General features: G+C 41.6%; 2 protein-coding genes across 2 annotated transcripts in view; one reads left to right on the top strand and one right to left on the bottom strand.

Annotated features, from left to right (window-relative positions):
- The window catches only part of LOC122571238 (heterogeneous nuclear ribonucleoprotein L), a 156077-nt gene that overhangs the window by 123331 nt on the left and 12352 nt on the right, over positions 1–20394 (bottom strand). Inside the window, exons 2-3 of the mRNA XM_043734775.1 lie at positions 14518–14561; positions 12178–12247 (exon numbers count right to left, since the gene is read on the bottom strand). Of these exons, the coding sequence (XP_043590710.1) occupies positions 12178–12247; positions 14518–14561 (114 nt within the window). The remainder of the gene's footprint in view (positions 1–12177; positions 12248–14517; positions 14562–20394) is intronic.
- LOC122571229 (daxx-like protein) overlaps positions 14009–20394 on the top strand; it is a 28577-nt gene continuing 22191 nt past the window's right edge. The window contains exon 1 of the mRNA XM_043734726.1: positions 14009–14124. Coding sequence (XP_043590661.1) covers positions 14068–14124 — 57 coding nt within the window. The 5' untranslated portion in view covers positions 14009–14067. The remainder of the gene's footprint in view (positions 14125–20394) is intronic.

Raw genomic sequence — 20394 nt, 5'->3', positions numbered from 1 at the left:
CGAGCGTTATTACGCCATAAAACGATACGCTTGCCGAGCTTGTAATTGCACACAGTTCTGATGTACTTCTCGTTGACAAAATTGAATCCTATATAGACGTTACGATCTCAAATGGAAATCTCTGACAAGTCGTTAGAGAAACATAAAAATGTTATTCGAAGATTGAAAGCTCTTAACGAATTATAGCGTAGAATATTCAGTGGCTGAGAAAGGTATTTCAGCATTTACCATTGAAACATTTTTACGGCTATGTTCGGTATATTACGAGAAGCTTTTGCCCGAGATACGACTATCGAAAATTTAAGAACGCAAATGAAAGTTACGAACGATTCGTGGCAAACATACGCGTAATAAAAAATTTACATCAACCATACGGTATGCATTAGTATTTAACACGACGCCATTAAAAATATCGTGATTTATTAATACAGCGAATAACTGACCGTTTAAATACTTCGATTAATTTCTGTGAAGTGTATGATCGCAATAAATATCTTACAACTCCTATATATGTTTGCAGATCGCTTTCAAATTTTACCAAATTGTGACAGTCGTATTTCATTACGATGCTAATGAGATTTCAAAATGTTTTATATAGCACGCACGATATTGACTTTCGTGAGCCAACGTATATAGAGGACAGGAACGAGTGAATCGCTAACAGTATCGAAGCAGAAAATTGCATTTTACCCAGAGACAGATATAATTTCGAGATGTAGGCTCGCGCGGCACATTTGTTAGCCGTTCGATATCGTGCCGTTAAACCACAAAATACGAAATACACCGATATCACACGACACCGTTCAGTCTAATGCACGCCATATGTCTCGTGTGCTAATCCTCGTGTGCTAACCAAGCGTTTGCGACCGATCACGCGTGGCCACCGACACGCATCGCGCGATAATGTAACGAGCTTAGAACTCGACGACCCAAGAGACACGGTGATACATGATTTCGGTCAGTGCTGTCACAACACGAGCGTCTCCTAAATTTCAAACGATTATATATCTTCCTAAAGGTAGTCTTCTCCGTGGCAAAGTCGTGCCTCGTTCTTCCTATCCTCTCGGTGTGCACGTTCAAGAATTTCCACTATTATACGCCACGAACTTTCGGCCCGCTATGCGGAAAAATCAATATTTATGGCACGGTGTCAACTATCCCCACCACGCTCTCATTGGCGGTCTATTTCGGTGACAGATCTGTGATTCTACGTTGCCGGCCACCACGTCGGTGCTCCACCAATTCGAAATCGAATTTTGACGAGTACAAATTCGCCCCGTGTCAAGGGAAAGAAAGTGCTCGAAGCTAATCGATACGACAGTTCGTATAACACGAACCACGCAAGTGAGTCTGCCGACATAAATCAACCGACGTTTCCTCTTTAGAAGAAGTCCCCTCTTAAAGGGACGAGAAGAAAGCTCTCCACTAGGAGAGATAAAAAAGAAAGGATGGGAGACGTAGAGACTGTTATTTCCTTGTTCCGATAGTATACGGATTTTTTTATCTCCCGAAAGAGGTAAACGTACTTTTCGTATACTATCGGCCGTGTTTATGCGAATTCATATTTTTCTGCATGCAATTAATAAAATAGAATTTAAGTGGAAACCTGTTTTACTCGGTAAATAATGTAACGATATTTTTTCGATATTTCTGTATCTTACGTTTCTAGTCACAAGTATATCCCATATACTCTTTACGTTTATTGGAAAACTGCAACAAATTTTACTTTGCACTCGGTATCGTGTCACTAGAAAATAACGGTAAAAGTTGGATTTACGTCGACTATGTTTACAAAGAAAAGCCAAGGAGAGGCGAGCACAATCGGGATGGATTTAACCGAGAGTAAGAAGAAGCGCGTTACTCACGATGAATCAGAATTTTGAGGGATAATTCAACGACACGAAATCGTGCGTTCATTCTCGTAAAAAAAAGAAAAAAGGAAGAAGGAAATGGAAAGGGGAGGCGCGATACGATGTTACGACGATGCGATGGTCGCAACAAGCTCGCCGTAAACTCTCGATTTACGACGATCCGCTCGTTTCGGCCGATTCACGAAGAAAAGGGTGCACCCACGGATGTCGGAGTTTACGTGTGTGGGCAGATCTCTGCCTCTCCACACCCATCCGCCTCGAGGTGTGTAACGAAAGACAGTCGAAGAGAAAAGAGCGTGGGCGATGGGGGTGGAAGAGGGTGGATTCTATCGATTATCGACTAGAGCCGGAAAAAGAGCACAGCTTGATGGATTCAAACACGGCCTACCACTTTTCCCGACTACTTCAACCACACCCTACCACGGTCACTGCTGGAGAGTCGTTAAAATGGAACGCTATCGAGTGTGTGCGCGAGAACGTGCAGAGGAAGAAGCAGAGAAAAATTTCCGCGCTTCCTGAAACTGAAATCGTAACGCGACACCGGATTCCCGTTTTTATTGCGTTTCACGAGAGTCGGATTTTACTCTTTCCCTGTCGTTGTCGCTGCTTGTTTTGTTACTTGATAGCGTTATGCTTTGATCAACAGCTCGTGCAGATAATCGGATGTACAATAAATATCGTCAGGCCTTTAAATCGATAATCGCAGTTTCACGATAACGTACCAACGCCAACACGACATATCTTTCAAAAATACGCGAATCGTTCGTCGTATCGATCGATGAAGGACACGGTACACGTTGGGCAAAATTCAAAACAGATCAATCACGCGAAACTCAAGCCTGTGTACCGTCTCGTAAATATGTATTTCAAATCATCATCTCGTAGTATTCATCTGTACACGATCAAAATATAGATGGACACACACTACGACCATTGCCATGTGCCTCTGATCGTCCCTCGTGTTATTGGTTTCGCAGTTGAAAAAATGTCGATATCCTTCGTGGGCCGCTTTCCAACGTTCTCGACAATATACAAACGTAGATATTCCAATACTATTTTAGCCGACCTATCGTCGCTTTATATCCTGCCGAGCGTACCTATACCAAATTTTTGAAAAAATATTGTCCGCGACGCGTTCTTCGCCAGAGTTGCAGGAAAAATCGATCGCGTACCAGGAAACTACATCCTCGTCCCTCCCTGCTGTTGCTTAACGAGCCAATCGAGTAGTTCAGAGTAGACTAATGCGAAGAATCTTCCCGTGGAATATTACGATACGTCCGCGGGAACATTAATCAAAATGTTCGACCGGCTGGAACAGAGGTAACAATGCCAGGCATCGGACGTGAACCATTAATGTCACGCTCGATGCCTCCGAGTGCACGGCACTCGGTTTACTTTTAATCGATTTCACGGAGACCGTCGTGCGGCAATTATTACATTGGAAAGCTGCCGGCGCAATACGCGCGACGAAATACTCTCTCGCTGACGTCCAACACCACTCCATCTCGTGTATCAATTACGATCGATTCCGAAATAATTCTCCCCTTAATTCGTATTCGCCGGATAGAGAGAGAAAGATAGCGAGGTCGAACAACGCGATTCGATCGACTCTCGATTCCGATCCGAGATGCTGATTCGTATTCGATTGACAATACGACCTTGCCCTCCACGTTCGCTGTCACCGTGGTCACGAGACAAATGTTCCGCGACGCAAACGATTCGCGTGACTGATCGTCGTTGAGTGTTATCGCGCGAAGACGCGTGTGCCGACAAGTACCGTGTATTTGCTAGGTTCGATCGAGGGACAACGTGTAATTAGACAGGAAAAATTCCATCGTCATGCCGGTGCATGCATTAACGCAAGCTATCTGGCCTTGTTGCGACGAATGAAAACCGCGGTTAGCGACAAAAAACGAAAAAGGTAAGAGTGGCAACGACATCGCGCATAAATATGCCGCGCTTTGATGGAAATCGTCGCGTTGATGCAAATAGGAGGAGAGAGAGAGGCCAAAGGTAATCGCGGAAATTCATTATCGTCCGTGCAGTAAATTCGTGCGCGTCAAAAGGCGTGCTCGTATCCCGTTTTCATTATTTCCAGGGACTTTCGTTTATCCCATCCGTGCGACAATTTATCGTGCGATGTTTCGAGCTGCGATGGGTATGGGCGCTTCTATGCCAAGCTTCCCTAATTATCTTCCTGCCTACGCGACACCAAGACCAAAGCGCCACTCGGCTCTTGGTCGTCTATCATTACGATTGTATGGCCGCTCCTTCCGAGAACGTCTCGATACCCACGGATCTGTGCACCATGTGGGCGGCCACACGTCCGAACGATGATCCATCTTAATCGTAAACGCGTGTGCAATCGGGTACAGCCGGTATAATTTGGAATTATGTATAGTTTACTCGACTCGATCTGGAAATTGGCTAGGATTCATTAGTCGAGTTAATCGAGCGTTTCCAAAATTTAAATTCCGTTTGAGATTTCAATTGTGTTACGATGAATTATGCGTTCGTTGTCCCAACTATCCAAACAGAAGAATCTAATTTAAAAAGAAATTATCGCACTAACTAAAGGCGCGTAAATTATTTTGCAATAATTTCTACGTTAAGAGCACTTCCAGCAGATATACACCGTAATAGGGTCACCATTGTAAATAGCTGAATATATATATATATATATGCAGAGGAATATATACGTATAACACGACTTTCTTTCCGTTGCCTAAAATACTGCGCGATATGGCCGCGTTATAAGTTTGCCAGATAAAAGAATCGCCCTTCAGGAAGTAGCTTATAAGTAGAAAACAAGTGGGAGTAAAGGAAGCAGAAGTACCTAACATCGGAAGCCTTCTTTCTTTTTCTATTTGCTCCGAACATTCTTAAAGTGCTGCCGAAGTCTGTCCTCAAAAGTTCGATTCTTTGAAAGTCCACGAGAACGCTCTCGATCCTCCACAATACGGTGCGCCCTTTTAAATTGCAATCGACCGTATATAGTCGATTTTTATTGAACAGGATTTTTCAACGATTCCAAAGCTTCCTCGTACAATCCAGTCGTCTCTGTGCGTACGTCTGTAAACGGACGACTCTTCCCTGCGATTCTACGCATTCTTACCACGGAAAAGCGTAGCGTACAACCACCCATGTTAATCCTTTCGCGAGTTTAATCGAGATTTCTGCGAAAAACTACAATTTCCATGCATTCCGATTCAAACAATAAAAATTACTGTCTCTTTCCTCCGTCTACTAATAGTCGTTCAAATTTTCGTTTGAATAAATGGAGCCCTACTTTATATTTATTTTCGTGCAATGAAATTATCATTTTGAAACCTTCACAAATATAAAGAAGGATAATGAATGCTACGTGGTACGGCACTACCCACATTGGACGTACCCATTTTATTAATTCCATAAATGTCGCTGCGTGAACCTTTTGTTTTCTATAATTGTCTACGTGTATATATATGTTAGCACGTGCTATGAATGGAAATACATTATCGCATTATCCTCACGCGTGACTTCGATTAAGAGGAAAGACAATTCTCATCTCTAATGAAGGAGTTCGATCTCATGGAGCTGAAATCGACTCGACAGGATGAGTATATAAACTGGTCTGTTATTTCTATTGCAATCAAACATCGCGTTTCAAGGAGCTCCAAGTCGAGCAACAAGCAGATCTTTCTTTCGCGTCATCGTAGACTGTACGCCCGCGAATGGAAAGTTGCGCAAACATCGCAAACCGCAAGACCAAAGAGGGCAGAGTCGGTTAAATGCGAGCCAAGCTCGCTAACGGTGTACAGTTCGACTCTATAAGTTCTCGATCGTGCTCGAGCAATTCTAGAACGAGCAGTGAAACGAGCCGATAAGGTTACACGTTCGAACCAGTAACCGGATCACACTCGTGGATTTCTATTCAAATTGTAGAAAATGTTCTCGCCGGAACAAATCGCTTTGGGCCTCCTACCGGGCGTTGCTTAAACTTGAGCTGTTAAAGCTTATTTCGGACGACTGGTCATCCAGATAAAAAAAAAAAAAAAGAAAAGAAAGAAATGTAAAAAAAGAGTGCCTGAAGAGAAAAAACGACGAAAGTTTGGAGAACGCGAAAGTAAACTTAGTAAACGGAAGAGGCCATTTAATCCAACAGCAAAAGTTTCGTGTTCTTGTCCGCTATCGCGAGCTTTCCTTTATCTTCGAGTTTGCATTACGCCATGCATCTGGTTTAATTGTACGCGTTTAATTATTTTCCAGGCTGGCGGAGATACAAGGCGGTCGTTTGTAAAACGTAACGGGGGAGATTTTCTGCGTTCGGTTTAGTCCGTTAGTCCGCGAGTAAACTTCAGACAAATTAAACAACGTGTAATCTTGATTAACGTTGATATCCACGATTTTTCTACCGGCAGGATCCTCTAATCGCGTTTGTTTTTCATTATCTGTCACATTTAAACTATACTTCAGTTTCCATTGAAAGAATCAAATAGACATACAGCTTCTCGTAAATCACCAGCTGAATTCTGTTGAACCGTGGTAAACGATTCTATGGCGAGACCGAACGAAACGTCGCGTCAACACGGTTTCTATAAATCGCGTCTTTGTTAATTCTTTGCGAACAGTTTGAAACGTCCACGACAATGAACGGCCGTAATTGAAATCGTGAAAAGAAATACATCACGCAGCGTCCAACGAGTTCCATTTTCGGCAAACTGTACGAAAAGAAGAGGAAGGAATCTACGTGGGGCGTAAGCAAAAACACTTTAATCCCTTTTCATTCTACGTGGGGCCAAGGGAATTACTCTTTTTCACCGTGAGGGAACAGATTTTCACCGTCAGAGTAAAACAATGTCGGGCAATAAACTAAAAAACCAGCGTTGCTTCGCCATCTCTCTGCTGGGATGCGGCAGAGATATTAAAGATCGAACGACCGTTTTAAGGGTCGAGGGGTGAATGCGATTCGACGTAGAAACGACGCAATGACGTATTGCAATATCCGCAGAAATTTTTTAACAACCTCGTATATTCGCTGCAAGCTCTCCGACCGCGCGCGTGTTTGCTCTCTCACCAATTTTCCGACATTTTCCATTGTGCGTAAATAGAGATTGCACGGTTCAAACGCCAGTGTGACACGTTCGCGTAAAAAAAAAAAAAATTGTCATCGATTCGCGTCACAAGCTAGCCTAACGATGTTCGTTCAATCGTATTACCTGCAGTTTACCCAGCGATCGAGACCTACACGCGATTAATTTCGATAAAATACAAACCGTTCAAAACGGGACCAGAGATAAACTGTTTGCTCGGAAATAAAACATTCCTTGTTCTGGCTAAATGTCGTTTTTTTAGTGACCACGGAGGCAGTCCGATATGCAGAGTGACGCTGATATTAATTTGATGGCATACAGTGTTCTCTTTATTTCTCTTATTTTTTTTTTTCATCAATCCTACGCAGAACATAGTAAGTTTTTATGTCATACAACGTTATTACTAAGTGAAACGAAATTTAATGTACTAGAACCTAATTAGATGGTACGTAAATACTATAGTAGATACAATGGTATGCAAATACCTTTTATAAACATTGCATTTTAGTCTTTGTGTAAATAAAAGAAACCCATTTTCACAGGAAAGAGTAAAATTTCGCCGAGGAAGAATAGAATACGCTATTAAAACGCGCCATGTTTGAATAAGAGATTTTGAATTTCGTAATAAAAGTGAAATGTGGAATGGCACCGTAACGCGCGGTTAGCTCCATTTCAATCAAAATCAAATCATTATAAAACTGTATTATAAGGCTACCATCCAACATGGTCGAAACGAACGTCAAAGGGCCGTTAGTGATTCGAATTTTATTCCACGTCCCTTTCCCAGGATTCTTTTTCTTTTTTTTTATTTTAACGCGATATTTCAACAGCGAAACTCAATGATTTTCAACGAGACAGGAAACGACGTAGCTGCTATATCGTCAGATGCCAGCGAGTCTTGGTAGTTTCAGTTGTTAGTTAGAAATCGGCGGTAAACGCGAAAGAAATGGCATTCTGTAGGATCACCTTTCTCCCAAAAGGTGAGCAGGCAAAGGTGGAAGTAGGTCGTGGACATTAAAACACGTCAGCCGGTTGTACCAGCTGCTCGTAGACTCTACAGTACGAAAACCGCGTAGAACGTCTTGCCACCGCGTATGGGAATATAATTCTAGCTTCGTGTCACCTTGGCACGAAGTAGAGGCCCGCAACTTGGGATATACCGGCCGGTTCCTCGCTTGAAACTTCATTTCGCGACGCAAATTATGGCGGGGTAAATTGAACGTTGCAGAGAACGAATTTAACGATTCGGGTAATATAGCTAACCCGACGTAACTTAACGCATGAGAAAATTTATATAGCCGCAGTTAGGATGCTACAGCTCGTTGAATGGATCTCTGTAACAAATAGGACGACGATAGCCAATGGTTGTTATTAGATACCGTGTCGCGATCGATCAACGTTAAAATACGACGATCGCGGATGAGATTTTCTCGAGAAAGATTTTATCGTTTCTTCCCTGTAGCACGGTTTAGAGTATAGTTAGTAGAGTAAGACGGATCTTATCGACAAATTCATATTTAGCCAAGCGACGGTGGATCGTGGCTCGGCCAATTAAAATATTTTCATTGGACCAATCCAGGGAGATATCGGTGATGCGAGAGCAGCAAACAGCCGCGTATAAATTCGACGAAGCGCCGTCACTCTAAAATAACGTTCTAAACCAGCTCGAAGTAACGTGGTTCGGTATTTGAAATAAAAGCACGCTATAGAAAGAGGGAGAGAAGAGAAGAAAAAGAGAGCAAAAGGCGAGGGTAGAGCTGGTACTAGACGGCAAAGGTGTTAATCTTAATCCGCTGACTCTAACAGGGGCCGGTTGATGAATTATGGCCAGAATTAAAGCGCGCGAAAATTCATGGCTATGTACAACGACCGGTAGGCTGCTTTTCCGCCTACTTGATGCCACGTATAAAGTACAAGGTATGTGTGCACATAGTATATCCAGACGTTATAATAGTCTGCGCGACGCGACAGGATAGTAAAATTGGTCAAGTTAATGAAGTTTACTTGCTCGAAAATTTCCTATGTAATTGATAGTCTGTGATATACAATGACATATCGATATTATTACAGAATCTTGCAGACAGCGTTAAAAATTTGAATTTGAAAGCTTGAAATTTAGATCGAAGAAGTAGAATTTAAAGATTTGAGCTTAGAGTTACTGCGTTAACTCATGCTACCGTCGAATGTATTGATTTAGAAACTCGTCCAACCATGGACGCTACTGTACGCGACTAGATACGTACTCGGGAAACCGGCCTCGTATATTATCTCGAACGCACGTTCGCGAATTTGTATTCGATTCGTATACACGCACCGTGAGCCGCGTGATTGATGGTGTCGTTCTTTTGAGCGACGGCGAAAACCTGGCAACGGCTTATTCCATACGTGCCTTCAAAATTTGTCACCTAGACCTCTCTACAGCGAGCTCTAAAAAGTTACGTATACGTTCAAGAGCGTGAAACGCATATATTATCCGGTTGATTCATTTTACTCGTCCGTTACATCCGTCGAGCGTGTAATAGGCTTAACACGCAACTCAGCCAAATTCCGAGCGTTTAGCTAAATTCCGCACAAATACGATGATGTATCGGCTTATTCGTTCTAATTGTGCCGAAAATACGAGGTGAGTCGTCGCGCGAACACACCGAGAAATTCCAAGTGCACTATCCGACAAACGCCTGGTGTTTGCGCAGAGCCGACACACGTGCGCCCAAGTGTGCAACAGACTTAAAGGCGAACATTTAGCGCGCATTATATCCCAGTTCCAATAAATTCCTCGCGTTACAGTGATGAATAGAACGTGGCTTGCAGGCGCAATGTATTCGCTTCCCTGTACGTTTTCTTTCGTACGATACGAGCTTGTTTATCGAATCATGCGACTAACAACGAAATAGAGCAAATTGCTACAAACTCGTGAAACCAGAGATGTTTAGAAGGCAACCTATCGAGCTTCGTTTCCAACATGACGTTTATCAGCTCCGAACCGACCGCGTTCGCCAAAGGTTTCCACGTCGTCGAGAACAATTTGCATATCTCGGTTAAACCAAATGCAAGAAATCGAACAGTTCGACGTTAGCTATACCTTGAGAAAATATCGATAAGATATCGCGAAATGCCATAATATTTCAACGTTATAGATATCAGCTTTTGAAAGCTGCTCCGTGCTGTTGCTTTTCCGTGGTATTGCTGACTCGGTGCAACGAAACGCCGAGCAAGATTTTAATAAACGATCCTAAACGTTTTACTTCTCCAACAGACTTATACGTAGATACCTATTATCCAACGTCCAGGATATGAAAAATGAAATCCTCTCTAACTTTCTTCGTTCGAATTCGTATTCAAGCGGGATTAAGAAAAGCGGAAGCAACGTGGGAAAAATAACGAGTACGGAGGAGAATCGAGCAACTTCGTTCCTCTCTTTTAGTTTCTCGCCAGCGGACAATGTTTTCCCTCGGGGAGAAGTTTTTAATCAAATTACGAAACCGAAAACTTATATAGAAGAAGCCGTTCGATCTGAAATCCTCCGACGAGTGTCTCTCGCGTGTCTCTCCGTTTACGCTGTGAAACACGACAAAGGGTGATTCGTGGCGGAGAGAAAGTTACCGCCCTACGTGGCAACCGCCTTCCTGGCCTCCATAATAGAGCTACATAAGTGCGTATAAATCGACGCGAGTCGAGTCTATGGTTAGACCAATCGAGATATGGCAAGATTACAATTTTAAGATTGATATTTATGCCAGAAGTCAGAGGCAGACGTGTAATATACAGAGCGTTTCATTTAAAGACGAGTAAGAAGATGACACAAACGACAGAAAGTTCTAGGATAAGTTCAAAAACAAATTATCTGCAACAATGTTTGCCACATTTTTCCCTACTTTCTTACGTACTTAGGAAATTGATCAGTGTAGCTTCTGGTTCGTTCGCCGAGACTTTGCTGCTTGTTTGTTTTCACGAGTATCGAAGTATCGCATTGACTTTCTAACATTCCTCGTATAGTTTATGGATAATTGAAATAGAATTGTTGGTTATCCTAGGAGAAACAAGCGAGACGGAGAGACCGTGTGGGAAACGCAAGTAGAAACGTGGAAGAGACGGTGAACGAAAAGGAAACGAGAAGGATGCTTTGCAAGAGAACGCGGCGCGTAAAAGCTTTCAGTTTGGAGACTCTTTAATTAGTGCGTCTGCCGTGTAGATAACGACAAAAAGTAAAAGGAAGAAAAAAAAAAAAAGAAAATAAGCATTGTGACCGGAGAGCTATGCGAAGACTCGTAAATGGAAGGAGTGCGAACAATGCCAGATCGCACAGGCATCGACCATTCGTGAGACAGAAACAGCGACAGGGCTCATCTATTATTGGCGCAAAACAGAAATAAAATGCAGTGCGACGGCCTGCGAAACGTATGGTGCTCGCGTTGTGCCAACAACTTTTGTCCTGCCATTCGTTTCCAATACTTTTCCATTTCTGCTTTAGCTTCACCTTTCCCCCTCCCTATCGTTTCTCCCCTTTCGATCTTTGTTTTACAACTCTTTCTCTCGCACGTCATCGATAACGTAATTGTCTAGTGGTCACGATCGTCCAGCGTAGGTCGTGTCAAGAGTCATCGAAACGAGCGTCTTGCTCATCCTTTTGATCCGTTTTAACAGGCGTATGCGAAATGCGCTCAGAATCCGATGATCGCATTTACGAACATTTGCATCGATGGATGAATCACGCGCAGAAAATACAATATGTTCGAAAGTTCAAAGGCACCGCGTATGAATTTATACGTATTATATCGAACAAATACTGTCTATACGCGTAAGTACCATCGATAGAGCAGATATAGCGAGGTTGTAAAATCGACCAGATGTTAAAGTTTGTATGTTCCAAGAGTTGAAACAATAATGTGAAATATATAGGCGTAGATGCTCGAGATCTTCATCGGGATCGTGTCTATTGATAATTATTTCATTCTTTATAGTACATACGTTTAATAAATGACGTCTAGTATACAATCTGGAAAGCAGATCCTATTATAGAAATATACAAAGCGCTATTTTTCAAGCGATACGCGCATTTCATACGTCGATTCTCGATTAACTTTCGCTGCCGAGAAAATTCAACATATTTTTAAATAAACGTGTTTAAGGAATATGGACGATTAATGCTTCGATCTATAATCCCGCTGGTATATCTTCTCCATCCAGTATAAAGATAACACGAAACTATTTAAAAAAAGAAAAAAAACACTTACCACAGTGATGGGGTAGACCGGGTTGATAATTGTAAAGAGGAGAACGTGGTTTGGTTTATTATTGTCTTCTCTGAAAAAGAAAGAACACAACGTGCGATCAGCGTTCGCTCCACGTGTTTTATTAATCGTTAAACCTACACGTGGCAATTTTTCTTTACGATAAACTCGCTGAGTAATGGTAACAATTTAATCGTTGGAAACGCTAACTCGATATATCTTGGCTTTGTATCGCGCCACGCGAACCCTTAGCGAGTCACGGTAGCAACGAAAAATTCCGCATTTCCACAGGTGAAGAAGGGGGTGTGGGGGGCTCGACACGTTGAATTCAAGTCAAATTACATCAGCCGGTGCACAGTTGGCGAAATTTTTTTATTAAATCACAAGTTGCGCGTGTCGAAGGATTCAAGCACGAATATTCGATTAACCGGAAAGAGAAACGAAAGAAAAATCGCAATCCGGTAATTTTCTTCCGAGATTCAGCGCGATACAACGAAAGGAAGGCGGCTATTGAATGATAGCTGGCTATACATTTTTCATGCCTAATATCAATATATTCCCTCTCCTTCCTTTCTCTCTCTCTCTCTCTCTCTCTCTCTCTCCACTTCTATCTGTCCCATTTTGGCCTCTCTTTGCAACCAATTGGAAATTCAACCACCTATCCATTTTTCCACGAGAAGAAAAAGAAGAGAGAGAGAGAGAGAGAGGAGACATCCCTGGTGTTTCCGTTCTGCAATTCAAAGTGACCAATTCTCTGGCGAATCTGTTGCTTCTACTCTAAACGATTAAACTTCGTTCCTCGAAAAACTTTCGAGCAGAACGCAAACGTAGAAAAGGGACGACAAAACGCGGAGTAAAAAGATTGGTCGCCCTATCGGATAGATTCGTTCCCTTGGTCCTCGTTCCTTTCTGCTCTAACGCTATAATAAAATTCTTGCCTTAACGCTTCTCTAGGAGTATGCAAATGTACTCGAAGCTTCGTTCGCGTGAAAAAATGCATGAATCTCTTTTTATGACTACGCGTAGGTGAAACGTTTAAGCATAGACAAAACGATTGTGGATCGTATTTGCTCGTTTATACAGTTACAAGTCGTTTATAACAAGTGATTCGAAAGTTGACGCTTTATGTGTTCTAGGTTCTAAAACCTAAACGTTCGATACCGAGTGAGAAGCGTACAACGAATGAAGAACTTTTAGTATGCAAAAACTACAGCGAAATAACACGAATCACATTCTCTATATTTTTAAGGAGAGCAGTTTGAAAATTCAGTTCGTCGCCGATCAATCGCACGTTGGTCAAAATTTTCCTATTCTCTCCATAATCTTTTTAGTACAAAAATAGCATTAAAATCAAAAAATCAAACAAAGAATATAAAAAGAAAAGTTTATCGTGCATTTCTACAGTTATCTTCGTATCGATTCGATAAATCGCTTTGTATTATCCTAGTTGAAGCTCCGTCGACGTAAATTAATTGTTGCAAGCGTGCGAAATTATCCGCACAATGTTAATGTCGAAGTATTTCTAGCACCTTTTGTGAGACGTACCTACACTTACTACATACTCAAAGATTTGAACGAACAAACCGACAACCGACGAGCGTGGAATTGACCAGTGATAAGGACGAAAAGATGCGTATGATGAAATTAATTAAAACGTTGCAGAACGGTTGCCGAAATTTCAGACGGATCCGATGCGCCGACACGGGCCAAGTCTAATAATAAGAAGTTAACTCGAGCGTTAAGCGTGATTCAGAGCGGCAGGAATTCGCTATCAAGCGATATTCGCCTCCCTATGGAACTTGCGTTAACTTTCATTCGCGAATGAGATGTTCTAACGAGAGAGCTCGCCGGAGAGACACAGTTTGCCGTTTCGCCCCGGTTCAATGTGACTCGATGAATCATACGAACCGATTTCGAAACTTTCGACAAAATAATAACTTCTGTTTCGTCGTGAGTAAAATTTATCATATTTCGTTTCTGTTCGAGCTGTCCTAGACTAGTCGATCGACTTTGTTATTTTTCTATATCGTACGATATTGTGTTTCTACACTATACTCTTAATTAGAGTGCTAGTTTTGCTATAGTGGGACCTTATTCTCGAACAAAACAGATTGTTAGATGAGATAATGGGTCAACGCAACGCTACATTATGAGATCAATTGTTGAACGAGGACAAAGAGAACGAGTGTGTATACGCGGTATTGTAATTAAGATATTGTTCAAAGCGATTATATACTGATCCGTTTATCCGGATTCAAATTTCCCGATCATTTAAATCATCTACGTTATCATCAAAAAGCAGAAATTTCAAGGTTCAATTAATATGAATTTTATGTAACGTACCTTTTACGTCGTGGTTCGTCTCCATACCCGCCATACTCGTGATTCTGAAACAAACGTAATCAAACGTTTTAGCAAAATACCGACAACGTATTTACGACATACGATACTGTGGAAAAATGTTAGACCATCTACCATAGATGGAAATGTCCTACCTTTCTTCGATATACAGCACTGTAGAAAAATGTTAAATCATCTACCATGAACGGAAATATTTCGCTTTTAGAGATGAATAAAAGAACGCATGATGTTACTTTAATTCTATATACACATATGTATACAGCGTATGACACGTGGATCAGGACTCTATTTACTACGACATTTTCAAAGAATTCTATGAATCGCAAGAAGCCATGAACAAGTACCGTTATAAAGGAATTACCTTAACGTTATTTTCCATATATGCAGACACATGGAGATCTTTTTCAAAAGCATATTCAATCGCCATTATAATAGATGGTTCGAGATATTTCCACGATACCGTAACATAACCAGTAATAGTATGGAAACGTTACACGTGTACCATAAAAGTCAAGAATCTTAAAAAATTATCTTTTATTGGTAAAACATTCTTTTACCGATAATTTATCGAAATTTACTGCTACAGCTAAATAGCGGTATAACCTATGGACGTTCTAAACGGTCGTAAGTATTCGGAATAGCAAATGCGATATGTAAAGGAGAAAAAGAAAAGTTCGGAGAAAAATCTGACAGTGGTTTGCATGGAAACAAGATTCTTGGAAAAATCTGCGATTCAATGACGACGATTGTACACGAGCGTGGTTGTGAGTTCGCGAGCAGCTTCCATTCGCCTTGCGCATATCGTTGCTCTTCGCACTGGTCGAATCGATTGCATAAGAGAAATTCACGCTGCGATTTTGGCTGAATTTCGATGGTGCGCGATGTCACTGGGGATGCGTACTCGGGCAATCTATTAATACACGTCCACGCGTCTTTTTCCGACAGCACCGAAAGCGACGGAAATAGTACAGCGAGACACTTTAGGGACTGGTAGGTGTTGCATATCCTACGTAAACCCTTAAAGCGCAAACGAAATATCGCTTCCATCGATTATAGAGAAATAGCGTGTCGGTCCTTGGTTGCTTTAAACACGATTTAAGCGAAACTTGGGGACGTATGAAATATAGCCCGATATATCTCCACGATATCGAGTATTGTAAATAGTGGAAATACATGGTACGTATATAAACTACCGTTATGAATGTCAGAATGGAATTTTACTAGCGAAAAATCTGACGATGCGAATAGAACGAAACGCTTGTGAATCTCAGTTTGTGAAACTATGTTCTAAAAATATGGTGCTTGATATCGATAAGGATGGAAATGTACGCGGGATGACTTTACTCTTCAAGTTTGACGACACACGCGGTTCCTTACCTTATTTAGGAGATTTTGACACGGCTTGAATATTTTTACCAATTGTCGTGAGAAATTGACCCTAGGAGTTTAAAAAAAAAAAGTACTTCTTTGAAACGTGTACGAAAATATGCGTTAACGATACACTTCCATAAATGATTATTAAAAGAAATGTTTACTTTTATTTCGATTAAGGTATTTAAGAGGTTATTCTTATCTGAACATTATAACGAGTACTGTTACATATTTCACTCGTTTTTGCATATTATACATATTCTTGCGCATTCGTATTTCTTATGAACGCATAGAGATTCACAATCTGATGACAGGTGTTACTAAAACAGAATGAAATTTAGCACGATGAATGATAACGCTGTAGAGAAACAAAAGAGCATTATAATTTTGAGCACATGCAAATTTTCCATGATAAACTGTACAAGGGTTGCTCCGATAATAGCTTAAGGGAGTGTTTCATATTTATAACGTACGATTTAAGCTGGCGGCTATACTGCGCTGCATGGAAATAACGTTTAATCGTAACAGAAGAAAATTGTACGGTCTCGAGTCATTACGTTTTAACGGAAAATAATCCAGTGTAGTGGATTCGGGGAAATAGTGAGAAAGAGAGGGAGAGAGAGAAAGCTTCAGCTGGAAAAACTACCATGAAAAGACTTACAAAGAGGTCGTGAAAAGGGCCGTATAATTGAATGGACGAGTTTCTTCTGGTAGAAATTAACATTCGTTATTCATCGTTGGGAGCGGCCCCAATTAACTGGTCTTCCGTGCCGAAAGGTAGCCGGTAAATATCGTTTAAATTTCGATTCGAGTTTCTCGTCGCATTGTTGTTTCGCCAATCTATTTTTGAAGTGGTGCAAACAGAGGCGTGTTGATTAAATTCCATCGTGACTTCCGCGCCAATTTTTATTGCCAACGTCGATAAAGTTTCAGCGGAAAAATCGAAAAAGTTTGAATTTCCTATCAAAACGAACGAACGAACGAACGAAAGAAAGAACGAGAGTCGTCGACAATTTGCAACTTTCCAGGTGTTCGGAGAATCGGCGCAGACTGTGCCAAGTATTGGAAAGGTGAGACATTAAGAGAATAATCTCTTCTCTAATAGGATTAACGCTCCAATTCGCTCGAGTAAACTTTAAGCGCATTGCGCGGATTATTCGGAAAAGAATACACCGGGTCGACGAATTAAACGTTACGCTCTCAAAATACCGAATCGATCGTCGTCCTTTCTTCTTCGCTGTGAAAAGATCGATTCGATCGACCGTCGTGATAACCTCGTTTAAAAACGCGTCGGTCTGTCTGCCGCGTGCAACGTTGAAGAAGAAACTCTAACGGAGTAGATCGAGCCGATCGGTGAAACGTTTCCAAATATCGTCGAGAAACAAGAGGAATAAGATGTAAAAAGAGTCGGCGCGGGCTTGCGTCCAAGTAAAATCTCGTTGAGAACGGAAAAAAACGGAAGAAGAGGAAAAGGAGAAGAGGAAGCTATCGGCGGGAACGCGGTCCAAGATTTCTGACGGTATGTCGCATCGTCATATAGGCTGCATAGTATCGCAGTTACGAAGCGCGGTGAATCCCACGTAGAATCCGTAATACGTTGTTATAAACATAACTCGGCGTTGGCCGCTGGCCAACCACGTGGTTTCACGCTCAATGGATCACGCCTGACCGCCACGAAAAAAATGCCATCGTCAACGCCCTCGTTTTCTGATAAATTTTCGCGTATAGCGATACAACCGCCGAGATCTGCAGCTCCGATGATTCGCCGCCGTGATTTCATTTCCGGGGCTGTCGGCGCGATCGAGGTTGTTCATTTTGTCCTCGTTGTTTTACGACCGAACAACAATACGTCCACGTATTCTAAGCGTTTTTCATATACGATCGCAATTGCGAAGAAAATTTTATATTTTACGAGAATTCGGTTTATTCCAAGGATTAATTCGCGCTGTGAAATATACATTATAAGATATGAATATGTATTAGGATTATACAGATGCGAGTATTCAGGAATATATTTCCTGTTGAAGTATTAAAAAGTTGGTTATTATTGGCCTTGTTATTTTAGAATACGGAGGAAACGAAATTCATATATGAAAACACCTATCACCTATATAACGTTGTATATATTATTTATGCTCTTTAGAGTCGAAATCGTAATTACAATCGAGAAGCGAAGAAACACATTTCCCGACAAATGCTGAAAAGTCTGTTCGTATTATTTTTCGTATTCGCGAATCAAACGAAATATATGAAAATATTTTATCCATATAGAGGATTATTCACGGATTATACTCTTATCATATGAAAATAAGGAGCTGCTTGTAACTCAATTCTGCTAGACAATTCGTTAATATCATCCTTCGTATTGAAGAACATGGACGAAGCGAAATAGACGAGAATATTTATATACAGACGCGTATACGTATACAAATTTCGTAGTCTTCGTATTGTTATCGCGATAAAGAATCGAATGCTTACGTTTGATTCACGTAGCGGGCGGAAACGTTGGAGTAGAAACGAGTAGAATGAAAACAAGGTGAAGATGTCGTAGATCGTCCCGGGAGTCAAGGAGAAAGTCGATTGGCCGGCTGCCAGCCACGTGCTGATAAAGAGATTAACAGCAAGAACAATGCTTATGCTCTGTAATGACTTAGTTTCTACATCGAACCAACTTTCTCGAGAACCATATACCACCCCCCTCCCAACTAGAAACACCGACGAAACAACGAACCGGTTATTCCGTCCATTTGTTTCCAAGCTCCGCCTCGATTTTACTTATCGTTCATTAGTCTCGGCCACGCCAAGGTTGCGTTTCATGAAACCGCTAATTCCCGACTTAATTTCCCAAGCCTTCTATACTACACAGCCTACGAACGATATTACTCTGTTTTTCTTTTTTCTTTTTTTTTTTCAAGAGTGCAAAAGCTGGCCCGAAGAAAACTTTTTACCTCGCCTCACGGTTGCATTGAAATTTCCCAATGAACAACGCTCTTAAGCGCCGCAAGTTCTGCCCCGCAATTTTCTCCCTTTTTTTATTACCCTAAGCAGCGTCGGGTAGACGTCGTTGATGGAATTAAGGCGAGGTACGTGGAAAGTTTCATCTTAGGAGACCTCGCTAAAGATGCCAGTGTGCAGCCACGAGGCTGTAAGTAAGTAATTCATAGCGGACAAGATAATTGGGCCACAGCGATTCCGCTATATAGAAAGGGTCTCCTCTCTGTACGCGTGCACATGACCACGACCTCTGAGAACCGCTTTAACGTTTAACCCCTTTGCCTATGAATTCTTCAACGAGTTGCATACACCACGTTAGAACGCTGTTTACACGATCTATTCAGCTACGTTACAGTTTCCGTAAGCCACGTGCGTTCGAACGTAGAACACGTGGGTCATAGAACCTTGCACGCCGAAAGATACCAAGGACACACCTTTGCCTGTAGACACGCGATAACGTTAACAGCAGAGATTAAGGCGAATTTAGATTTCGTATTTCAGATGTGCATCGCGAATGATTCAACCACGGTGAAAGGTGCGAACGTTGATTTCGCTCGCATTGCATCCAATCGGCGAACAAACTAGCGTCGGTATCTACCTCTAATGAATCGAATGGATAATGGAATAATCCTAAACCATCAGGTCGGCGTTCATTTATCCTTTTTTAACGCTGTACGACATGCTTCTGGTAGCGCTAAGTTAAACGCTATTCGGCGATATTTGGAAAACTAGTGAGATGAATTCGACCATTGAACTTATATAAGCCTAGCAGAGTTTTCAACTTTCACATTCACTGTGAAACAACCATCCCGTCAGACACACACAAAATCGTCACTTTGCATTAATCGATCCAATCACGTAGCAGTTGCAGTTATACAAAGGTTCGTGTATGGATTTTAATGTCTGATTAGTAAAATCCATTTACCATAATGCTTAGATTATGGTTGGAGTATCGACCTTGCTGTCGTCAGACAAGCGACAGGTAAAAAACGAAAGAAAAAGTGAGGAACGAACGACGGGGAGTAGAGAGAAAATGCGTCCCTCTGAAACTGGCATCAGAGCATCAATGGATATTAAAGTCCTCGAGGAGGGTGAAGATGGGGATCGAATTTTTTGTCCGAAAGGAATTATAATATCAGTTGCGACACGGTACACCGAGATCTAGCGAAATTATTCTGTGCACGTACCCGGGCATTAATACTCGTTCAACCCGGTATATCGTCCGGAGAAAAAAATTCATTTGCCTCGTTCGATACTTTCTAATATCTTCCAACGATTAGACTGCAGAAACCAGACTATGTATATGATTGGTAGAAGTTTTTCTGCGACCTCCTTTCGCGCAAGGCTTGACACACTTCCGAAAAAGACTATACGAAAAAAAAAGAATCTAGCGTTTAAAGAGGATATTATTTGCAGTCAAATATTGTGGAACAATTTTGAATAGATTGCACGCGATCGGTTGAGAAAAATCGAGCATTCGAGGACGTGTCCGTC

This window comes from Bombus pyrosoma, linkage group LG1, assembly GCF_014825855.1.
Source record: "Bombus pyrosoma isolate SC7728 linkage group LG1, ASM1482585v1, whole genome shotgun sequence".
NCBI lineage: Eukaryota > Metazoa > Arthropoda > Insecta > Hymenoptera > Apidae > Bombus > Bombus pyrosoma.
This window is presented reverse-complemented; position numbering and strand designations above follow the sequence as displayed.